Source organism: Pteronotus mesoamericanus, unplaced genomic scaffold, assembly GCF_021234165.1.
Source record: "Pteronotus mesoamericanus isolate MK-2021 breed Mesoamerican mustached bat unplaced genomic scaffold, CSHL_Meso_final contig_116, whole genome shotgun sequence".
Classification (NCBI taxonomy): domain Eukaryota; kingdom Metazoa; phylum Chordata; class Mammalia; order Chiroptera; family Mormoopidae; genus Pteronotus; species Pteronotus mesoamericanus.
Window position 1 is genome coordinate 42,849,640 of NW_026555027.1, and position 20,723 is coordinate 42,870,362.

Sequence of the window (20,723 nt, forward strand, 5' to 3'; positions counted from 1 at the left end):
TTATTCAATGAGGACTTTTTTTTTTTTTTTTTTTAATTCAAGAACATAGCTTAGCTATGGGCACATACACCTGACAGGGGTGTCCAGCCCACAGCCTGTGGGCCCCATGCAGCCCAGGATGGCTGTGAATGTGACCCAACCCAAATCATAAAGTTACTTAAAACCTTTTTGCTTATCAGTTTTCATTGTTTCTGTATTTAATGTGTGGCCCAAGACAATTCTTCTTTTTCCAGTGTGGCCCAGAGTCACCAAAAGGTTGGACACCCCTGCAAGGCCTGTAAAACAAACATAGAAAAAGTAAAGAATAATAATTTGTTTAGTGAACACTAAAATATGTATTTCAAATTAAGGATTAAATTAATGTTGTTAAGGCAAGCGCCCTTCACCCACATGTTAACATTTGAAAGTCCGTGTGACCTGTCTACTCTGCTGAAGTCCAGTTGGAGTAGAGAAGTCTTCTAAGAAGGGAGCATGAGAAGTGCAAAATGGGATAAATCTTTGCAAGGAAAACCCTAAATATTGGTGGCAAGGAATTTTTTAATAGAAGAAATTTAATTTTATTGAAGGAAACCTGGTTTTAACATGACTTAGTGCACTGGAAAATCATGGCTTTATTTTGTGTGCTTTGTTGTATGTCCCTTAAGAAGCTGCTGTTAGCTCTCTTTTGTGACAGTAAATGAATGTAGTGGTGTGTGAACATTCATTTGTGCCTCACAGATTGTGGACCCCAACTTACTGTTTTGATTCTAAATCTATATACAGTGAGAGTATTGTCTGTAATATGAGACTTGTTGCTTTTCTGTCCTTCCAGATGGAAGAAGATAAGGGTTCAGTCAGCTCAGCATATGAATTTGCTGAAAGCAAGCACAGAGGGGAGGACAGTAGGCACCTGCTAGCTGAGGCTTGCAGCCAGCAGGACAGTTCTTACGTGCACTAGGTAGTACTGCGCTGGATCTTCCTGGGGATGCGTCCGCTAAGTTCTCGTGTTTGGGGCATGCTACGGGAGAACTGGCCTGACGTTTTAGTTTTTACTTTACTAATTCCTTCATTGTTTCTCACATGTTGTTTTTGTTTACTTGTTTCCTTTTTTGTGATCTTTACTTTTTATATGTCCATCCCGTATATTTTATTAATCTTTCTTTGGAGTTACAGTGTTGAATCATACTTCATCTCAAATTCTTACCTAGTAACATACTCTCGCAACCTGTTGTCCTACATTCAAGAAGTTACTCCTTGTCGCTTCTCCTTTTGAAAATATCGTGCTTAATTCTGTTATTTCTGAAGTCAGTTTTCCCACTTGAAGTTGTAGTTGTGTATCATTTTACACATCTTAATATAACTAGACACTGAATTACTTATCTAAGTCTACCTCTTAAGTAGAGTGATCAAATAATGAGTACTTCGGCTTGGTGCTGAGTAGTTTTCTCTGACTGATACTCACTATACTCTCAGTTCTCTTCATAAACTTTCATAGTTACACCTTTATAATAAGTTAGTATGAACTTATGAGGACTTGATTTATTCCCCTCTTGGGAAGTAAACCCTGACAGCCACTTCTAGATCTAAATGGAAGATACAAAATGTTTTGATTGGTAGTAATTATGAAGGATAAAAATTCTTAACCACTAATATATTTTTACGTAGCCTATTTACCATTGTGTATATTGTACAGCATGTCCTCGAATAACATTTCTCTCAATGTCATTCATTGTAACATTGAGATGCTGTAGGAACTTAACTGTTGTTTGTATCAATTACCATATGGTAAAATTGGTTTCATTATGTTTTATCACTTAAAGTCGCATAACCAACCTGTCAATGACTTTAAATGAGGCCTTCCTGTCAAGAAGGTGTTATTGTCTCATCTAGGATAAACCCTAGTAAATGATGATACTTTAAATCAAAGCTACTTGTAGGTTATAAACCTTAACCTCCTATAAATCAGGTCGTGGAACAGGTATAATATGAAAAATCTGAATTATTCTGGAAAAGTTTTTAAAATATATTTCTTTAGTGAATTGCTTTAAATGGAAAATGTTGACGGTAATCAACTCTCATTATTAATTGAAAAGAAATTTAAAAGAATTCGGAATTTTTATTTTGTTTTGGAATGCAAGTTCAAATGGATATTTAATGATATGGATTTAGTATTCTTATGCTTTAATGTTCCCATTAAAATAGTCAGTACAGTTGAGAACTGGGTTCTTGGGATGCTTCTATTTAATAACAGGGGGCTTGTTATGGTTACTTTTACAAAGTGAATTTTCTCATCATCCTGTGACATTTGGTTTCCCTTTCTATAAACAGGAAGTCAGAAGAATTCTCAAATCATGAATATGATCTTAGTAAAATTGTTTTGGGGGTACTACCCTGATTTGCACATTTTTTTCTACTTATCACTGAATTTTAATTGGTTGAATGAAATCTACCTTGAATATTTTTCTCCTCATGGATTTTGCCTTTGGCATATATTTTGAGATAAAAATCACTTTTTAAAAATAAGTGTTATATAACGTCCCTCTTCTTTCTCCCCCCCCCCCCCCCCCCCCCCGTCTTGAAATTCCATTTGTTTCTGTACTCTAAACTTTGGTCAGCCTTGCCAAATCAGGCAGAAAGCCCTGCCAACCCTAAGTGTTGCCATGGGCTAGGATCTTCTAGTCATCTCCCTCTACTGTGACCTGACTCTTAGACCTCTATTATTTTGTTGTCTTTTGTTTTGTCTCTGGATTCCTGCTCTGAATGCCCTCTTTCAGGCTGTACCTGACAGCCGTAGGGACAGCAGCAGGGTGCCAGTGCTGCTGCCTGTTCTCACTGTGGGCCGAGGTACTTAAGTCTCAGACCGGAAACCTGCCACTACCAAAAATGGAATACATTTTAAACAGTTTTAACCAAGCCACCTTCCTCTTCTGTGATAAAGATACAGATACTGCCTCATTAAACAGAGCAGTGACAGAAAACCTTAATGGCCTGTATTCAGTTTTTTACCACTAAAAACTACACTGAATGTAGTAAAATTCTGTAAACAAATAGAATCAGACATTTAAAAGACTAATAAGGATGCCACCCCTGGCAGGAACTGGATGCATACCTGATAAATATGACTGGCACTTTATAAAAACTAGTGTTATTTTCAAATGTGTGCTGATATATTGAGCAGCTTTTTCATCTGGAGGTTGAAATGAAAAAAAGTACTAATGTTTACATTATTCCTTCCAAATACTTAAACTATGACATACTGTAAATGTTGATACTTAGAAAACTGAATTCTTAGTATCAGCTGTGCCATGACTTTGTGCATTAATTAGCGCTATTGTGCTTTACCCTCTCCACTAATATTGGGGATTGTATCATTAAAATTCCTTGTCCTATAGCCCTGACAGGTGTGGCTCAATTGAGCGTTGTCCCTCGAAGTGAGGGGTCTCTGGTTTAATCCCCAGTCAGAGTACATCCCTGGGTTGCAGGTTTGGTCCCTGGTTGGGGTGCATACAAGAGGCAACCGGTTGATGGTTCTCTCTCACATCAGTGTTTATCTCCCTCTCTTTCTCCCTCCCTTCCCTTCTCTCTCAAAAAAAAAAAAAATTCCTTGTCATATATTGTTATTTATGCATCCACATTATTAAACTAAAGGAGTCTGTTGTTTTGGAACTAGGAATAAGCTAAATTATGAAAATAAGCTTACTTAAAACATAATTATTGCATGTTTATTTTCATAGTTAGATTTAGGCAACACAGACAGAGTGAAGGTGTTTTATATTTTAACTATCTTTCAAAGCTGTTTTACTTGGAGAGAGAGAAAGAGGGAAGTTAGTTTAGAGGAGTGAAGGTGAGCCTGAGGCGTGCTTTGGGGGGACAGGCCTTGAGAAAGGTAGGGCGGTTAGCTACCGGCCATCATAGAAAGGCTGCCCGTTGCAATTCTGAATAGTGAGATGAAGCTATTACTTGTTTTAGGGGTTTTATTATTATTAACCAAATTTCGAAATCGGTAATATTTTTATGACTTTTGATTTTACCTTTAAAATAAAAACATTTTTTAAACACAAACTTCTTTTTTTCATAATTTAAAGTTTTCTTTCCAAATACCTCCTTGAAGGCTATACAAGGGGCTCACTTTGAATATCAAGTATATTAAACAATTTTAAGGGCAAAAGAACAAATATGTTTAATAGTTTAATAATTATTATCTAAACTTAAAAACATTTAATTTGATAGGTAAGATTTGGTGGGAGTGAGTAAAAGATTTAGAAATGTATGATAATTTTTAAATATTTTTAGAAGATTTAAGGAAGCTATTTTGTAGAAGCTTCTAATAGGAGAAACTTGTAAATGTTTATCATCGTTGATATAAAAATAATGGAAATAAGAGCAGTGAGCCAGAATTTATTTCAAAAGGCAAGTTCTGTAAAGATGAAAATTTGTGTTAGTCATACATAGTCATGTTGAATCCCCATGGCTGTTTTGTTTGGCAGCCCTCCTAGCTCTAAGTGACGTTGTGGTTCCCCGGAAGCAATGATGGTAGAGCATGGGGCATACAAATTAATCAAAAATTTTTATAAATTATAAGTTAGTTCTTTGTGCCATCAGATAGGATCTCACTTTTATTACCATAGTTTACTTTTTTTTTTTAGTATTTGCCATTTTAAAAAAAACACCCTAATTTCCTCTCCTTACTTTGCCTTACTTTGAATGAAATGAGATCTGAATGTTCCACCCCTTTCCCAACCCCAGTTATACTGGCAGCTGTGGCTCCCTGTACTTTGGCTGGGCTCCCAGTTCCCAAATACGAGATCAAAGATGTGTATGGGAAAGTGGTAGAGCTTGAAGGTTTGCTAGAGAACAGTGCTATTTTCTATAGATAGCTATGCAAAAACACAGTTCATCATTTTCAAAGCAGCAGAGTTTTTTTGGTTTTTTTCTCTTTAGGGGAAAAAAGAAACATTCTGCTTAGTTAAAAAGGTGAACTGAAGAGGCCATTTCTTTTTATTATTTTTGCTATTTCAAGATGTTTACTCTGTTGGGTTACCCATATATTAATAACTGTCCCTAGGTTTTAAAGTGAAAGATGATGAATTCAAAGCAAGATCATTACCTAAGCAGTGTTCTGCACATAGGTGGATACGCAAAAGCTACTGACCTTGTTTGTGGATGTCATCTTCAGGGAATTCCCATCAGTTAGTTAACCACTAGCTTATATAGGCAAAGCGCGTGTTGTCAAACTAAGAAGAACAGGACAAACTCCTTGCTGTCTCTAGTTTCTGGTCTAGTTCAGTGTCCCCCAGAGAAATATGGTGTAGGACCAGTTAGTCATTTTCTTGTTTTGTTGTTTCTAATTTCCAGTCCATCAAGTATACAACCAATACTTGTATAAAATAAAAATTACTAGGAAGTGAAATTTAAAGGATATATAAAATAAGCCCCAATTTTAAAAATATTTTTAGACTCAATAGTTATAAAAGTATGCTGTCAAATTGCCTTAAAATTTTCTACTCTTTCATTCTGAGACTGGAAACACTTAAAAGTCCTCATGAGTCAGTAACAGTGTTTTTGGACAAACACCAATCCGTGGACCACGCTTTGAGTCACACTGGTCTTTTTGCAAGGGGGCAGGAGTAACAACTACTCTCTCTCATGCTTAGGCTAAATGTACTGAATGTACATCATACTTTTCTGCCCACACACAGTTATTACTCATTCTTTTCACTTAGCCTGGAATGCTCTTTCTTTGCCATCTTCAGCTACTGAAATCCCATCCAGTCTTCAAAATATATTTCAAATGCCGTCTTTTCATCAAATCTTTTATGCTCTCCCACCGTTACCAACAGCTGGGTTTGAGCGTTCCTCTTTTTTGATATTTGTAGTCTGCCTCATGTCATAATTATAAGAAGGCAGTATAATGGCATGGTAAGACGTTTGGGCTCTGGAATCAAAGAAATCAAGACTCAAGCCCCCCCAGCTGGGTAACCTTGAACAAGATCTTAACCTCTGTGTTTCCTTATCCATATAAAATATATATGAGAATGGTGCTTATCCCGAAAGGTTGTTACAATTTTTAAATGAGATAATCCATGAAAAGCCTCTTAAATTAAAAACTGGCACATACATAAGGAAGCATTTCATAAGTATAACTGCCATTATTATTTGTTCCTGTTTATATCCCATCCTTTATTAAGCACAGTGCTTTGCCTAATAAATATAGGTTGTATTTAAGTGTTTGTGTCATTTAAGTGGTGCAAGCAGTGGAATAGAGTCCAGAAAGACATTAGGATAGTTGGAGAGGTGAGGATGTATTTAAACTGAACGTGGTGTAAGGGTCAGCATTCTGACCCTCATTAGTGACAGGCCCTGAAACGTGGCCACAGGCAGGCAATAGTGCCTGGTTGGCTCTGTGGAGATGGTGCAGGAGTATTAGGAAGTTGAGCAGGGAAAGCAGCCTCAGGTCAGTTTATATAAAGCCTTAAAGGCCTCCCAGAGGTGGTATAATTTCTCCTTTGAGTATTATGTGGGATCTGTAAAGTCCCCGTTCCTGCAGAGGGTGATTTTTGAGATGGAGGACACTTGAGCCCAAGGACTAAACTGGGAAACTGATGAAATCCTGTTAACCTAAATCAACATTTCCTAAACTATTTCTCTGAATATTCCCTCCTGATTTGACTAATGTTCCCTTGGGACTTGGGGTCTGTTACTGTTTGAGAATTGTGGTATGTCTAGCTCTCCCCTTGGAGACTGACCATGCATAATGACTTACTGACAATCCTCTACTCAAAAAGTCTGTTTAGACTTTTGTTGAACTAGTGTTTCCTAGACTTAATTGGCCACAGAACTTTTTTGCATGAAATGCCTCTGAACATCTGGCAAAATACAGTTTAAGAAGCAATACCAAAAACATTCCTAAACCAAGGGTATTTTAAAGAGAGAAGTAAAATGCGGCTATTTCTCGGTGCTTACCACATCCTAGGAGATCAGTGCAATTGGGCAGTTGCCAGTCAGGAACTCTGTTGACTTGCACTGCCTCCTATTACGTAGAATTACTGTGAGCAGGGCTTTGGCAGGACTTCCCCAGTTAATCAGGTTCGGAATGCCAGGTTATTTACATGCCATCACATCCATCTCTTCTGTCCATCATGAGTGTCTCCACAAATGTCCTGTGTTGCCATACCTGCTCTCCACTCTTGGTGATTCCCAACCTTCGTGAATTGCAACCACCTAATGAATCTATTTTTTGTTGTTCTTCCTTTATACTTTTGGAAGATTTAGTATGCCATATGTTATGTATGTAAAGGAAAGTGAATGAAGATAAGTTTGTTTAAAATGACAGACCTTGAAAAATTTAGGAGTACTCTTGACTACCAAAACTAGGGTTGGGATTCATTGAGCTATGTGTCATAACATTTTTTTTCCTTCATTTAACAGGATTAAAATTACTAGTATGGCTTAAAGTTATCTTGCTCGGTTATTTATGTCTAAATCAATGTAAATCTTGCATACTTTGAGAAATTAATTCACTTTTAAATCTTAATAGTATTACTTAGTACTTGTTGAATTGATTTTAATACTTGTACTATCAAATAGTTGCTCAGCAATTTAAGGTAAATTATGCCCTTTTTTTCAAGGATAACTATGGAGTGAGTATATGCAGAGTGCTTAGAACCTCTTGAATAGTAATGCTGTATAAACTATTTGCTAGTGTTGTTGTTACTATTATTGTAGTTGTAGTGAGGATTAGAGTTAGGTCCTACCTGGTTGTGACTTCCCAGTCTTCAAAATATTGGGTTGGCCAAAAGTCTGTGTGCAGTTTTTTCCATAAAACAAAAAACATTTTTCATTTTACCAATAACTTTATTGATTTGGATATTTTGAGTATGTCGGCTGTCTACCATGTACTGTAATGATTGTTCTCAATTAATGTGTCAATTTGATTGCTATCAACTTCAAAGGGTCTACATGACCGTGGAGCATCGTCCAGCAAGAAATCTCGAATATCAAACTTTGCAAACCACTTTTGACATGTTTGATCAGTCACAGTATCTTCTCCATACCCTGCACAAATCTTTCTTTCTTTTCTTTTTTGCATTTCAGTTGCATTTTTACCTTTCTTAAAATAATAAAGCATAACATGCTGAAAATGTTGCATATTTTCTTCCAACTTCAATATTAAAATGGCTACACAAATATTCACCAATTTTGATAAGTTGTTTTATTTTTTTTTAATGCATGCTGATGTGATAGCTGTCACAATACAATCTAACAAAATTGTTTCAAATGAAGTTAAAGACAACTGAGCACTACTAGAGCCATCTTATGGAAAAAAACAAACTCACTTTTTGGCCAACCCAATAGTTCACACTTGATTGCTATACATTTTTTATTGAAATTGCAGGGGCATTTCACCTGCACAAAAACTCAAGAATTAGAATTCATTATGTTTCTGAGTAGTTGACGTAAATCATTTTGACCATAATAAATTATTAAGACATTAGAATCAAAAATCTTTGCAGATTTAAATAGCATCCAACTACTTTTTGTATAATTATTTTACTTAACCTCAAATTTAGGACACAGTGCTGTTTAAATATTTTGTAAGATTACTCTTAAATTAAGCCTGCCATACTGTTCATATCCGTGTTACAGAACACAGGTGTATATATATTACTTTTAGCCTTACAGTGTCTGTTGTAATTTGTAATGCTTTGCGGAAGTCCAGATCCATAAATAACTAATATTTTTCCGCTTCACCTTCTCCAGCTTACTGAAACAAATTCAAGTATCAAGTGCTTGGACTCCATGTGCTGTTTCTCAGAAGGAGAAACAGCGTGCGCATCTGTTGGAAGAATGCTGGAACGAGTAATAGGAAGATGTAGTCCAACCCATGTCAGCAGGTGTGAAATTTCTCTAAGTAGCCTTTGCTGCAGATGAGTGTCCTATAAACTGGAACAGATGAACATGCATCTCTAGATACCTAATAAATCAGCAGCAGGTTTTACCAACTGAAGCAGGAAGTGTGCTATTTATTAGCACTCTTTGATGGTAGATTTCACTTTGTGGCTTTGGGTAAGGGTTTCTTTCACTAAGGAAGAAAAAGCACCTTTGAAGAGACTTTTCATCTAATGAACAAAAAATTTTTCTTCAAAATCTTTCTAAAATACGGTGAATAGGAGTATGTAGATGGCACTCTTACTTGGTTTTTATATAACTTTTATTATATCTATGCCACTGTTTTATTTCCTATATATTTTTGTTTTTTGTATTGACAAAATAATCTACACATAATAGTAAAATCAAAAGATTTTGCTTTCCTTCTTTTTCATCTATATTTTCTAGTCAGTCATGTGAGACTTTCAGGTATTTCTAAACACAGAAGAAGGCTGTATTGCTGCTCTCCTGCCCTTTTTATCTCTGTAATGAGGTTTTAAAATGAGTTGTAATTTTTAAGTTTTTACTTGGTATTTATGGTCTAATTAAAAGTTGTTAAGTTAGAACAGGGTCTTTAAAATATGATTTATTAGAGTCTTTGCATTTTTGTCCCCTCCCAAATCGATTTCTTAAAAGATTTACCAGAGTTTGCTTTTGTGGTTCTTAACAAACAGTACAATTTTGGGGTAAATTCCACTTTTATTTCTTCATACGTTCCTCTCAGGAGACATTATTTAGGGGGTATTAATATTATTTGAGATATTAAGGAGTAGAAAAAACTTCACACTTTGGTGTTCTTTGGGTAAATGATGTATTCGTAAAAATCAGAGCAGCAGTGTACTGGTGTGCGGGAATGGTTACAGACGCAGGGACAGATAGCGATTTCCATTGTCCACAGGGTACCATGTGAATAGTACTACTTTGTATGTGTGCCATGGCTTGGAAAAGGTTGGAAAGTACACGAAGAGCAGGAAGTAAAGGGTGGAGGAAGGAGTGCTCTTACCTGTTGATAAAGGAATTTTTAGTAGTTGGTTAGCTTTGTGTTTTAAAAATGATAAGTATGGTATCATTCATGTATGATAAAATGCAGATAATTTTTACTGGCAAACATGTTAGTTCCCACTTTGCCTTTAGTTATGGCCATGTCTTTACGGTACAGTTGCATTTGTAAATAGCACTTTCATGTTAACATAATGTCTATGTTTTCAGTCCCATTTATTGATCCTAACATGTAATCAAAAATATTTTTGTAATGCTGTGATATCATTTTGTAGTCATTTTATTCCACATAAAAGAATTACTATGAGCGGTTAAATTTATTGGGACTTCTATGTCATGACATACACAATTATATTATAAAATGCATTATGAGAAAGCAGCTCTGTCATGTACCAGGCCAACAAGTTTTTCAAAGGAAGTTCCAGAAGGACCTAATTTAACCAAGATAGCTTCATTGCACAAAACTAAGATTGGAGGTAGAATTAAGAAAATATTGTAGAAATTCACAGAATTTAAAAAATTTCTACTTAAACAGGAAATTCTCTTTAATGACAGTATCCATCTTCTCTATTACAAAAAACTAGAATTTAAATGACAAAAAAAATTTTTTTCTGATTTTCTTAGTATCAATTGTTTAGGTAATATGTCTCCATTATTTTTTACGTAGCCATTTTTTTACTCCACTATCCCTCTTGAACCTGCTCCAGACATCATTTCAGCCTGTTTTCTTAAAGGTGCCTGTTATCATCTATACTTACTTCCACTTAGAATTGTACCACTTAGAATATTTTTTTGTAGGACTTGACTCTTTATTTTTCTAATAAAATCTTCAACAGTAATTAATATCTTATTTGACAGACTATAAATATCCAATTTTGGTTCAACATCTAAGGTTATAATTATCAGTTAACTACTTTCATTATCTTTTTTTTCCTTCAAATGAACAATCTAAAAAGTGTTTTGAGATCTGTTCATTTTTTTCTAGTGAATAAAGTCATGCAATATGACTTGGTGCTTTTCAAAGGGTGATAAGAAAATTGCCATAGATCCATGAACATCATATTTAAACTTTGAAAGTTATTTTGATACATAGAATTTTGTTTGTTTTTTATATGCAATTATATCAGTGAAATATGTTTGGCATTCCTGTAGGTTTTTTGGAGCAGCCTGTATTTCTATTTCATGTCTAATTTACAAGGTAGGGCAAGGCTGGCACCTCTGTTACCAGATGTAGGAGTCCTTGGCCTATTCCATTAACATATCAAATATAAGGGGGGCATCACTAGTGCTTTCATATGATAGATTTCTCTGCTGATTAAATTTACTATCCAGGCATAAAAATTCTACTTACATTTTATTAATTGATATGGTCAAAGGAATATGCCATATTGCAAGCTTGGTTTCAAAGGTAGCATCGTGGTGCTATGTAAAGTATATGCCATGTTGTACCCTAAAGGGCTGTACTTCAGCAATAAATGATTTTCTTTATTCAAGAGTTACTTTATCCAAATCAAACTATTTTCTAAACAGAAAGGGTTAATAGTTGATATGTAATTTAGGTATTTAATGTTCTGTCAAATAGGATATTTAACATGTGAATGCACATGTGTGCTTTGGAAAGATAAAAAATGAAGAGAATCTTGCCTAATGAGATTTTTCTATGTAAGCAATGGTTGGAAAGAGGAAAAATTTGTAAAAAATATTGGCAGTTTGGGAGTGGAAACCTGACTCCAGATTATTGGGGTGTTCACACTTACTTTTTGTCATGTATGTCTGAGTAGACTTTTTCTTGCATGGATACTTTAAGAAATGTTTATAGTTCCATTTCATTCATATATTTTATAAATAGCGAGTGCCTGTTATGTACCAGGTACAGTTCCAAGCGCTAGAGAGATAGTAGTGAACAAGCCCTTCCTTAAACTAAGGTGGATGTTGTATAAGATTTTCTGGAAACTAGTAAATTCTGTAAACCACTGGTATGGTTGTTAAATGTCTACTGCCAACTTTGTAAAATGTCTAGGTTCCAGACCTCATTATGATTGCTCATGTAATCGATTTAAATATGAATTATATACAGAGTCTCTTAGAAAACAACAGATGTTTGATAAAAGTGAACTTGGACCATTTTAAGTGCTAGTCTTTAACATCTTTGTTTAAGGAAAGTGGAAACCCTAGAAAATTACATAAAGTGTATTTATTGTTAAGTTCTGTTAGTCTTCCAAGAAAAGCCACCTTTGATTCGGTAATCCTAATATTGTCCTTAAAGTAGGTTAGGCTGTTTTAAGCATGGCAGGTTATTTTTGATCTTGAGTTACTTAAGCTTAAATTAATACAGCTTCACATAAAGTATATAATGAATTGCTTATAATAAGGCTTTATCATTCAGACAGTAGTTAATTTTTTCCAGACTAGTAGAGGATCATTTGTTCATGATTAAATGAAAACCCTAGTGACTTACAGGTGTCTTTGATGCCTATTAAATAAACCATTCACTACATTCAAGCTAATTATGCTAAAATCTTTAGAAGTTTATATCTGAAAAGAAATAAATTATGACTATATTGCTATTTCATTCCAAAGCTTTGGTAAGTGTGATTTTTGTTTGTTTGCTTCTGTAATACAGCCTAGTTGCTTTTCAGGAAAACTGAATATGTATAACTCTTAATAACCTACTTACTTTTTTATTGAATTAAGATTTTAAGAGCATCTTATGCTCTACTATCTATAGAAAATGTTTTAATGCTAATGAATGTCTAAATTTTGGCTATTATTTTTATATGATGACTATAGCATTATTTTTCCCAAGTTTTTGTGTAATATAAATGGAATGTTTGGTCAGTCAGCGCAGTATGCAGAACTTCTTTTTAGCATTTAAAAATGAATCAGTGATTATTTTAATATTCAAATTGCATTTTGGTCCTAAGTTTCAGAGTAAATTTTTTTCTCAGTTTAAACATAGGTCCTGGTGAGCCAAACTTTTCTCTTATTGTTACTTTAGATCATGGAGTGCATCGGATCCTTTCTATACCAACGACAGGAGCATCTTGACTCTCTCCACAATGGACTCATCTACTTGTTAAAAGAGCACTCAATACTTTGTGGGAGCCATTTCAACTCCTTTCCTAAAATTCAGTGTGATCATCCTGGTAATGGCCACACTAGCTCTGCAGAATTACTTTCTGAAATCTCTGGAGTAGTTCGTACCCGCTCAGAGTTATAATGGCAAACAAACAAAAAGCATTAGCATGAACCACTCTCATCCCCTTTAATTGATATCTGACCATGTTGAAATTGGTGAATAAAGAGACATTTTCCATCTTTCCTTTGGATGTCCCTTGTGTTTATGGGACCTCTGATGGCACTTCAGCCTCTTGCTAAGGCCACATATTTTAATATCAAGGTAGAAAAGAGAAATAATTTCTGGGTAATTGTATTTTTGAGTATTAGCTTAGTTATTGAGTCTTCTATTTAAATCTGCTTCTATAAATTAATGCTGAAAAGTTTGCCTTGAAAACTCTATTTTTTTATTAGAGTTATATTTGAAGCTTTTCGTGGGAAAAGTAAATGTGAATAGTAAGGAATTTTGGTTCCTAAGTGACCCATGTTGTTAATTCATTAGTGCTTTCTAAGTTCATAGAGGAAATTAGGAGAATGCGTTTCTAACTATTATTTACTGCACTATGGGTAGTAAATATATACCAGTACCAAACTTAATGTACTGGAACACAACCAGTAAAGTTAACTGTATACATGCAACGGGTGTATCATATCTTATTCATGAATCAGAAATCCAGTCCACCAAATTTCAAGTTGATGTTTACTAATATTTTTATGACAGAATATGAAGTGGGTATATTAGGTACCATTAGCATATTATTATTTAATGTGTTTATCTTTGGATCTTTTGCATGCTTTAATCTGGTTAATATATTTAAATTTGCTTTTTCTCTATCTGAAGGCTCTGTTTATAGTATTTTTATGACACTTGTAAAGTTCAACTATATCAATAAAAAAACAAGTTTGGACAGTATTTAAACATTGCAAATACTTTTAATTGTAAAAATCAAAACGTTAGGGTAATCAATAAAAAAGAGAAGAGCCTCTTTCTGTGGCTTAGAGTTGCTTTTGCCTTTCAGTTAGCTAGATTTTAGAATAAAGGCTCTCAGACAAGAATCCTGTTACCATTAAGTCAGTGTATGTTGTCCACATTTCAGCAGACCGCCACGGGAAGGTGAGAGTTGCCCAATATGTCATTTAAGGTATAGTCTCAGATATGGCTATAGAATGTAAATGAAACAAAGTCTAAAATGCTAAGCTTTATGGAATAATGGCAGCAACAAATTAAAATGCTAAGAATGATTAATTAGAAATATTTGGTATTAACTCACTGCACTTCAATACCCAATTTCCATCCTGAATTTATCACGTAGGTCCATTGTTTGACATTTGTTTTGATTAAAAGTAATATTGTTTTTAAATTTGGAAATGATTATTGATTTAAGAACTATTTATTACCCAGCCCTAAGCACATATAATGGTGGTGTACATATATACATTTTAAACTGTATGGAAGTAGTTAAATAAGTTTTTGCCAGAGTTTCCATACAATTGAAAATATAATTCCTTTTTGTAGATTTTTGTGCCACCCTCCACCCCTTTCTCATTTCATGAATATGAGACTTTACCTTTTTTCACTGGTAAACTATTTTCTTGCTAATATAACCTTTGTCTTTTTTTAATGCAAGAATATTGGGTTACGAATTTGAGCCTAAATATCAATTTTCATAAATAACCCTTCTTCAACTTAGATACTCCAGAATTGCTTTAGGAAGATCCTGTTATTCTGGAAATATGTTAAAGGGATAATAAAATATACAATGTGTGGTACACTCACCAGTTCATGTTCCAGAAGAGGAAATATTGCAAAAAAATACTCAGTAGAGTAGTTTAGTGCAAGATATTATGGAATTTGCTTTTATTAGAATGTCTTATAAAATGTCCGCCTAAAAAAATGACATTCAGTAGGCCTGCGTTATATCTACCTTCCAGTGTTTATTTGCCACAACTACACTGACTAGTGACAGTAGAGAAGGACTGCAAAGCCATCAAGCGCTCTTCTGACCAGCTGCAGCGAGGCAGAGGATCAGCTGATGTACATGGTGCTTATTGTGTGGCTGATACAATTTCTGCATTCCTATTTGAAATTATTTAAGAACTTATTTTAAAAGAAAAATGCATCCATTGATAATGGTCATCCTGCTCTGTTGTTCAAAACCTACTCCATTTAAAGGAAGATTATCTTACAATTGTAAGAAAAGGGTTTTCTTCTATTAAAGAAAGTACCAGTGTTGTCTCTAAGTATCCAATAGTTTTCTAGTGCTAACACTTATATTGTAGAACTATCACTACATAACCAGTAATCACAGCAAATTTGCCCTTTGCATATTTAAAATTCTTTGGAAAGTACGATGTGGATAATTAATTTACTCTCATCTGCCAAAACCAGAGTAAGATGCTCCATTTGTTATTACTAATTAATTAAAGGTCTTGAATCTGTTTTCCTCATTTGCTTGCCTTTGCCTAGTCCAAGGCTGTAGCCCTGAAGATAACAGCAAGCACCAAGTCAGTTTCAAGAAATGCCCGGCAGCGGCTTCATGTGACTCAGCACCCTGCCTGGGCATTATGTTCCCCCTTGAGGGAGGAGAGTGTGGCCAGGAAAACTGCAGATATCCAGGCTTGCTGTTGGCGAAAAGTTGGTTTGAATTTCCCTTAAATACCCTCCTCCTTGGATCTTAATTCCCTTGATGTTCAAAGGCTTCCCAGAACTGACCCAAATTCTGGCACTGTCCTTTTTAGGAGATTAAACAGAGGCACACCGTCCGGTTAGGAAATAGTTCTCAGACTAGGGTCATTTCTGCTGCATGAGATTGTGAAATTGGGCTATTGGGCTTGTGTGATAAACTTGAGACCCCTATCTAACAGGAGGCAAGGCCAGTAAAAAATTTTGGAAACTGTAATTTTCTAAAATATGGTAGTCTGAAAAGTTACTGGGGTCTGGAGGGAAAGGGAAAATTATTCATGTTTGTATTTTTCATATAAAGATCATTTTGGGGTATGATATAAACAGATATTGATAAAAATAACAGACCAAAGAGATATGTAAAGCATGTTCTATTAATTTTGGGTCCCCTTTTAGAGACATTTTTATTCCTATCCTGAATTAAGTTATCTATTTTCATAAAAATGGAACATTATTAATGTGCTGTTTATGTGAGATAACTTGAATGATATTCCTACAAAAAAATACATCATAATGATATGTTTGTAATAATGGTGATTGTTAGATTTTTATGAGGAATTAGTAGCTGTAAATACTGTAGCAACACTTGGTTTCAAATTTTGGACCTCAGACACTGTGGCTGTCTAATATAACCCTATGAAAATTTTATGCATTTTTAGTAAATGTAGCATACTTATTGTACAGCTCTCAGTAATTTTTTAAAGATTATGAAATTATATTTATCGAATAAAAATTTTCCTATATAATTAAAAGTGTTTTTCCATCATTTAAGCATGTTAAGCCTCTCTGCTCATTGCAACCAGCACTGCCAGGCTGGTTTTGCGTTAGATTTAACTACCTTTGCCCTCCATTACAGTACAGGAATACCATTGTGTCTTTCACTGACTGCAGTTTTCAAAAATCGAGTTCTTTGGTTACCCAGGGTTTATAGATCATTAGTACAGCTCCTGGAAAGGGGCCTGGTGGGAACGCACCAACTGCAAAGAGCAGCACACTTCAGCGAGAACCTGGGTCATTTGTGAATAGCCAGCCAGCGTGAATTTGAAAATGCCGTGGTCGACAGAAAATATGTGCTGTCTTTAAAGTATAACTGATGTATATTTATATATAAAATATTCTAATGATTGTTATTCATAATGCTTCCTCAGTTGCCAGTGAAAACACACATGCGTAATTGTTTAACCAACTTTTATTAAAAATGTAAGCTGTCGTCTTTGCCCAAGTGGCAGTGTTTCCAAAGGTTGGCAATGTATGATACATGTAATGTATTTTTATTCCTGAAATGAATATGATCCTGGACAAGTCAATTTCTCTAACTCAGTATCTGTTTTTATTTAAAAAGCTGTTGAGGACTTAGGCAATCTTTAGGGGTAACTTCAGTCTTTAACTTTTATTGTACAAAATGATGGGTCATGGTCTTACTAGTAAGAGACTTAGGACAAAAACTAAAATTTTATGAGCAGCATTTCACCATAAAATTTAGTGACTTGATAAACAATTTCAGTTTGGTTTTTAAGTGTTTCCTCTTGTCCTTTTTTTTGGAAATGACTCAAAGGATAATGCTGCTGTAAGTGGAGATAGGTCCGTGTGTCTCTGAACAGCTTTTTGGGGAGTGGCAGAGGGCCCTCTGATAAATCAGACTTTTTAATACTAATATTTGAGGTAAAATGGTTTGTATTCATGTAAAATTTGTAGACAGCAAAGTGCATACATTTTAGGACTATATTCTGTAATTTTTGACAAACTTACGCATTGTGTGACCATTACCTGACTCTAGATAAAGGTTCTTTCCATCACCCCAGAAAGTTCCCTTGTGCCTCTTCCCAGTGTATTTATTACTCCCGTCCTGTCCTTGGCAACTGTTTTTCTGTGTTCTTTTCATAGGTAAGTCTTCCCTGTTTTTGAATTTAAAAAAACAAAATGTAATTCTACAGAGTGTTTATTTTTGTATGTGGCTTTGTTGTTCAAAACGTGTGAGATTCTCCCATGTTGTTACATATATCCATGGTTGGTTTTTGCTCATTAGTAGCGTTTCATTTCACGAACATCCCACAATTTATCCTTTCTCTTATTTATGGACACTTGGGTTATTTATAGTTTGGGTGGTTATAAATAAAGTTAGAGTGAACATGCTTTGTGGACATGTTTTCATTTCTCATGAAATAATTAGAATTGCTGAGTCAATGTAGATTTATGTTTAATTTTATTTAAAAAACTGCCAAAATTGTCCAAAATGATTGTGCTATTTTATGTATATTTGTGTACAGTTATGAGAATTCCAGTTCTATTATATCCCATGATTTTTAATTTGCATGATGACAAATGATGTTTAACTTTTTATATGCTTATTGGCAGTTTGTTCTTTTTTCCTGAAATGTCTATTCACGTCTCTAGCCTTTTTTTATTTATGCTGCTTGTCTGGTTACAGAATGGCTGAAATCCTTTATATAAAGATATCTTTTGCCAGATGTCTTGCTAGCATTTTCTCCCAGTCTGTGGCTTACCTGTATATTTTCCTAATGGTGACTTTGGGAAGCAGAAGTGCTTTGTTTTTGACGTCGTCCAGTTTTTTTTCCTTTATGTTAGTGTGCTTTTTGTGTTATATCCTCCCCAAGGTCATGAAGATACTACGCTGTTTTTCTGAAAGCATTATAGTCAACTTTTACATGAGTCTGTGATCTATCTCAAATTCATTTATGTATATGTTGTGAAGCAAGGATTGAGGATATTCCTTTCTCCTATTCCCCATAAGGATATCTGTTTGTTTTAGTCTTACTTGTTAAAAATATTCATCTCCATTTAATTTGTGTGGTGCTTCTGTTTAATTGACTCTATAAATGTGGGTCTGTTTCTGAACTCTGTTCTATTCATTTATCCTTACCCATAGCAGACTGTCTTAATACTATAGCTTTGTACCTACTTTTGAAATTAAGTAGTAAAAGTTCTAACTCTGTTGTGAAGATTGTTTTGGCTCATCTAGGTCTTTTGCATTTTCATACAAATTTTGAAATATAAATTTCTAAAAGATCCTAATATTTTGATTTGGATTGCTCATAATCTGTAGATCATTTGGAAAGAACTAACATCTTAATAGAGTCTTCTCATCTATGAGCATGATATAACTGTCCATTTATTTTGGGTCTTTAATTTCAGGAATGTTTTGTAGTCTTCAATGTAGTCATATTTTGTTAAGGACTTTTTATATATCTGCTTATGAAGGAAATAGGTCTTGAACTTCATTTTCTTGTAATGTCCTAGGTTTTGGTATTTGGATTATGCTGGCCTCATCAAATAATTTGGGAAGTGTTTCCTCCTTTCTTCTTTTTTTGAAGAGCTTATGTGAAGTTGGTGTTACTTCTTCTTTTTTTTTTTTTTTTTTAAATACTCTCCCAAGAGTATGTTTGATTTTAGAGGGGAAGGAAAAGCAAAAGACAAACATTGATGTTGGAGGGAAACATCGATTGGTTGCCTCCCATATGCGCCCAACCAGGGATCACACTGCAGCCGTTTGGTGTAGGGAACGGTGCTCCAGCCAACTGAGCCACTGACAGGGCTGGTATTGTTTCTTTTTTAAGTATTTTTGGCAGAATTTACCATTGAGGCTGTGCGGACCTAGAGTTTATATTTGGGGATATTTTGGATCACAACTTCAATTTCTGTAACAAATACAGGATTATTCATATTTTCTTTTGTCAAGTTTGGTAAGTTGTACCTTTTAAGGAATTTGTCCATTTCATGTAATTGCCAATATTTTTTACATAAAGTTGTCCAGAATATTATCCTTATAATGACTATGGAATCTGTAATACTTCTGCTTGCCTGTTTTATATTGGTTGGTTCTTTTTGTTTTGCCTCACCGGTTTTGCTAGGGGTTTAATCAATTTTAATCTTTTTGAAGAACCTGCTTTTCACTTGGTTAATTTTTATCATTTTCTGTTTTATTGTCCTTTACTCTCCTCTTTATAATTTTACCTATTTTGGTTTTAACTTGCTTTTTTAATGGACTTTTTAGATGTGTAGGTAATTGATTTTAATTAAACCTTTTAATATATGCATCAAACCTGTATATTTCCCTGAGATACACTGCCTAAGGTGCATCCCACAAATTTTATATTATTTTTGTTGTCATTCAAATCAAAGGGTTTTTTTTTTATGGTTTCTTTTTGTATCCCTGGGTTATTTAGAGGCATTTTCTTTGATTTCTAAATATTTGGGGAATATACTTTGTCCCCCTTTTTATACTCTTCTTTATGATAGTGTTAGGCAGGATTTCCAATACTGTGTTAATTGTGGTGACAATGGCTTATCTTAATCCTGTTTCTTAAAGGGAATGATCTGAGGTTTATCCATTTATTATGATACATGCTGTATGGTTTGGATATCCATAACTTCCCACATTAAGACTATTCCCTTGTATTCCTACTTTGCTAACAGTTACTTATACACAGGTATTGTTTTTTGCTTCGGTTAAAGTTGTCTTCTCCTTTATTAATGTAGACAAGTGTATTGATGGATTTTTCTGATGTTGAACAATCCTTGCATTACTGATACAGAGAGATCAGATCACTGGGGAAATGAATAGATCTGAGAAGGGAGGGGCCATAGTAAGAGGTTGCCCAAGGCGATGGTAAACAGCCTAGGATGGGATTGGCTCAGCAGCTGAACACATCCAGAGCACAAAGAATAAAAAAAGGGCAGAGACCTCTTCCTGGAGGAAGCCTGGATGGTTGTGCTGCAGCTGTCCGAATTTCTCAAAGGGACAGTATTTTTGGAATGGAAGGAACTCTGGGTGCAGGCTCGGATCAGGCTGGCCTGGCAGAGGGTGGCAGGGTTGTTCTTTGGGTGTTCTAGAGGGGATGAGCTCTGAGGCAGAAGCCCGCCATTCTCCCCAAATTGTGTAGCTTTTCTATCTTATGTTGTTTTAGTTTATAACTAACCCTATAGAAATAATTAAAACTGTAACTAAAGAATTAAAAAGTTTAGCCTTAATTGAGGGGCTTAAGTGACTAGTGCATGT

At 34.8% G+C, this 20,723-nt stretch overlaps 1 protein-coding gene across 3 annotated transcripts in view; it reads left to right on the forward strand.

Moving 5' to 3' along the window:
* ATP11B (ATPase phospholipid transporting 11B (putative)) overlaps positions 1 to 16,387 on the forward strand; it is a 104,248-nt gene extending 87,861 nt beyond the window's left edge. For 2 of the 3 annotated variants that reach the window (XM_054581029.1, XM_054581021.1), the window contains 2 exons: positions 8,740 to 8,873; positions 12,905 to 16,387. In XM_054581029.1, coding sequence (XP_054437004.1) covers positions 8,740 to 8,842 — 103 coding nt within the window. In that variant the 3' untranslated portion in view covers positions 8,843 to 8,873; positions 12,905 to 16,387. Of the gene's footprint in view, positions 1 to 811; positions 938 to 8,739; positions 8,874 to 12,904 lie in introns of those variants that run through there. The other variant, XM_054581039.1, reaches the window with a different exon arrangement.
* Positions 16,388 to 20,723: the final 4,336 nt, after the last annotated feature.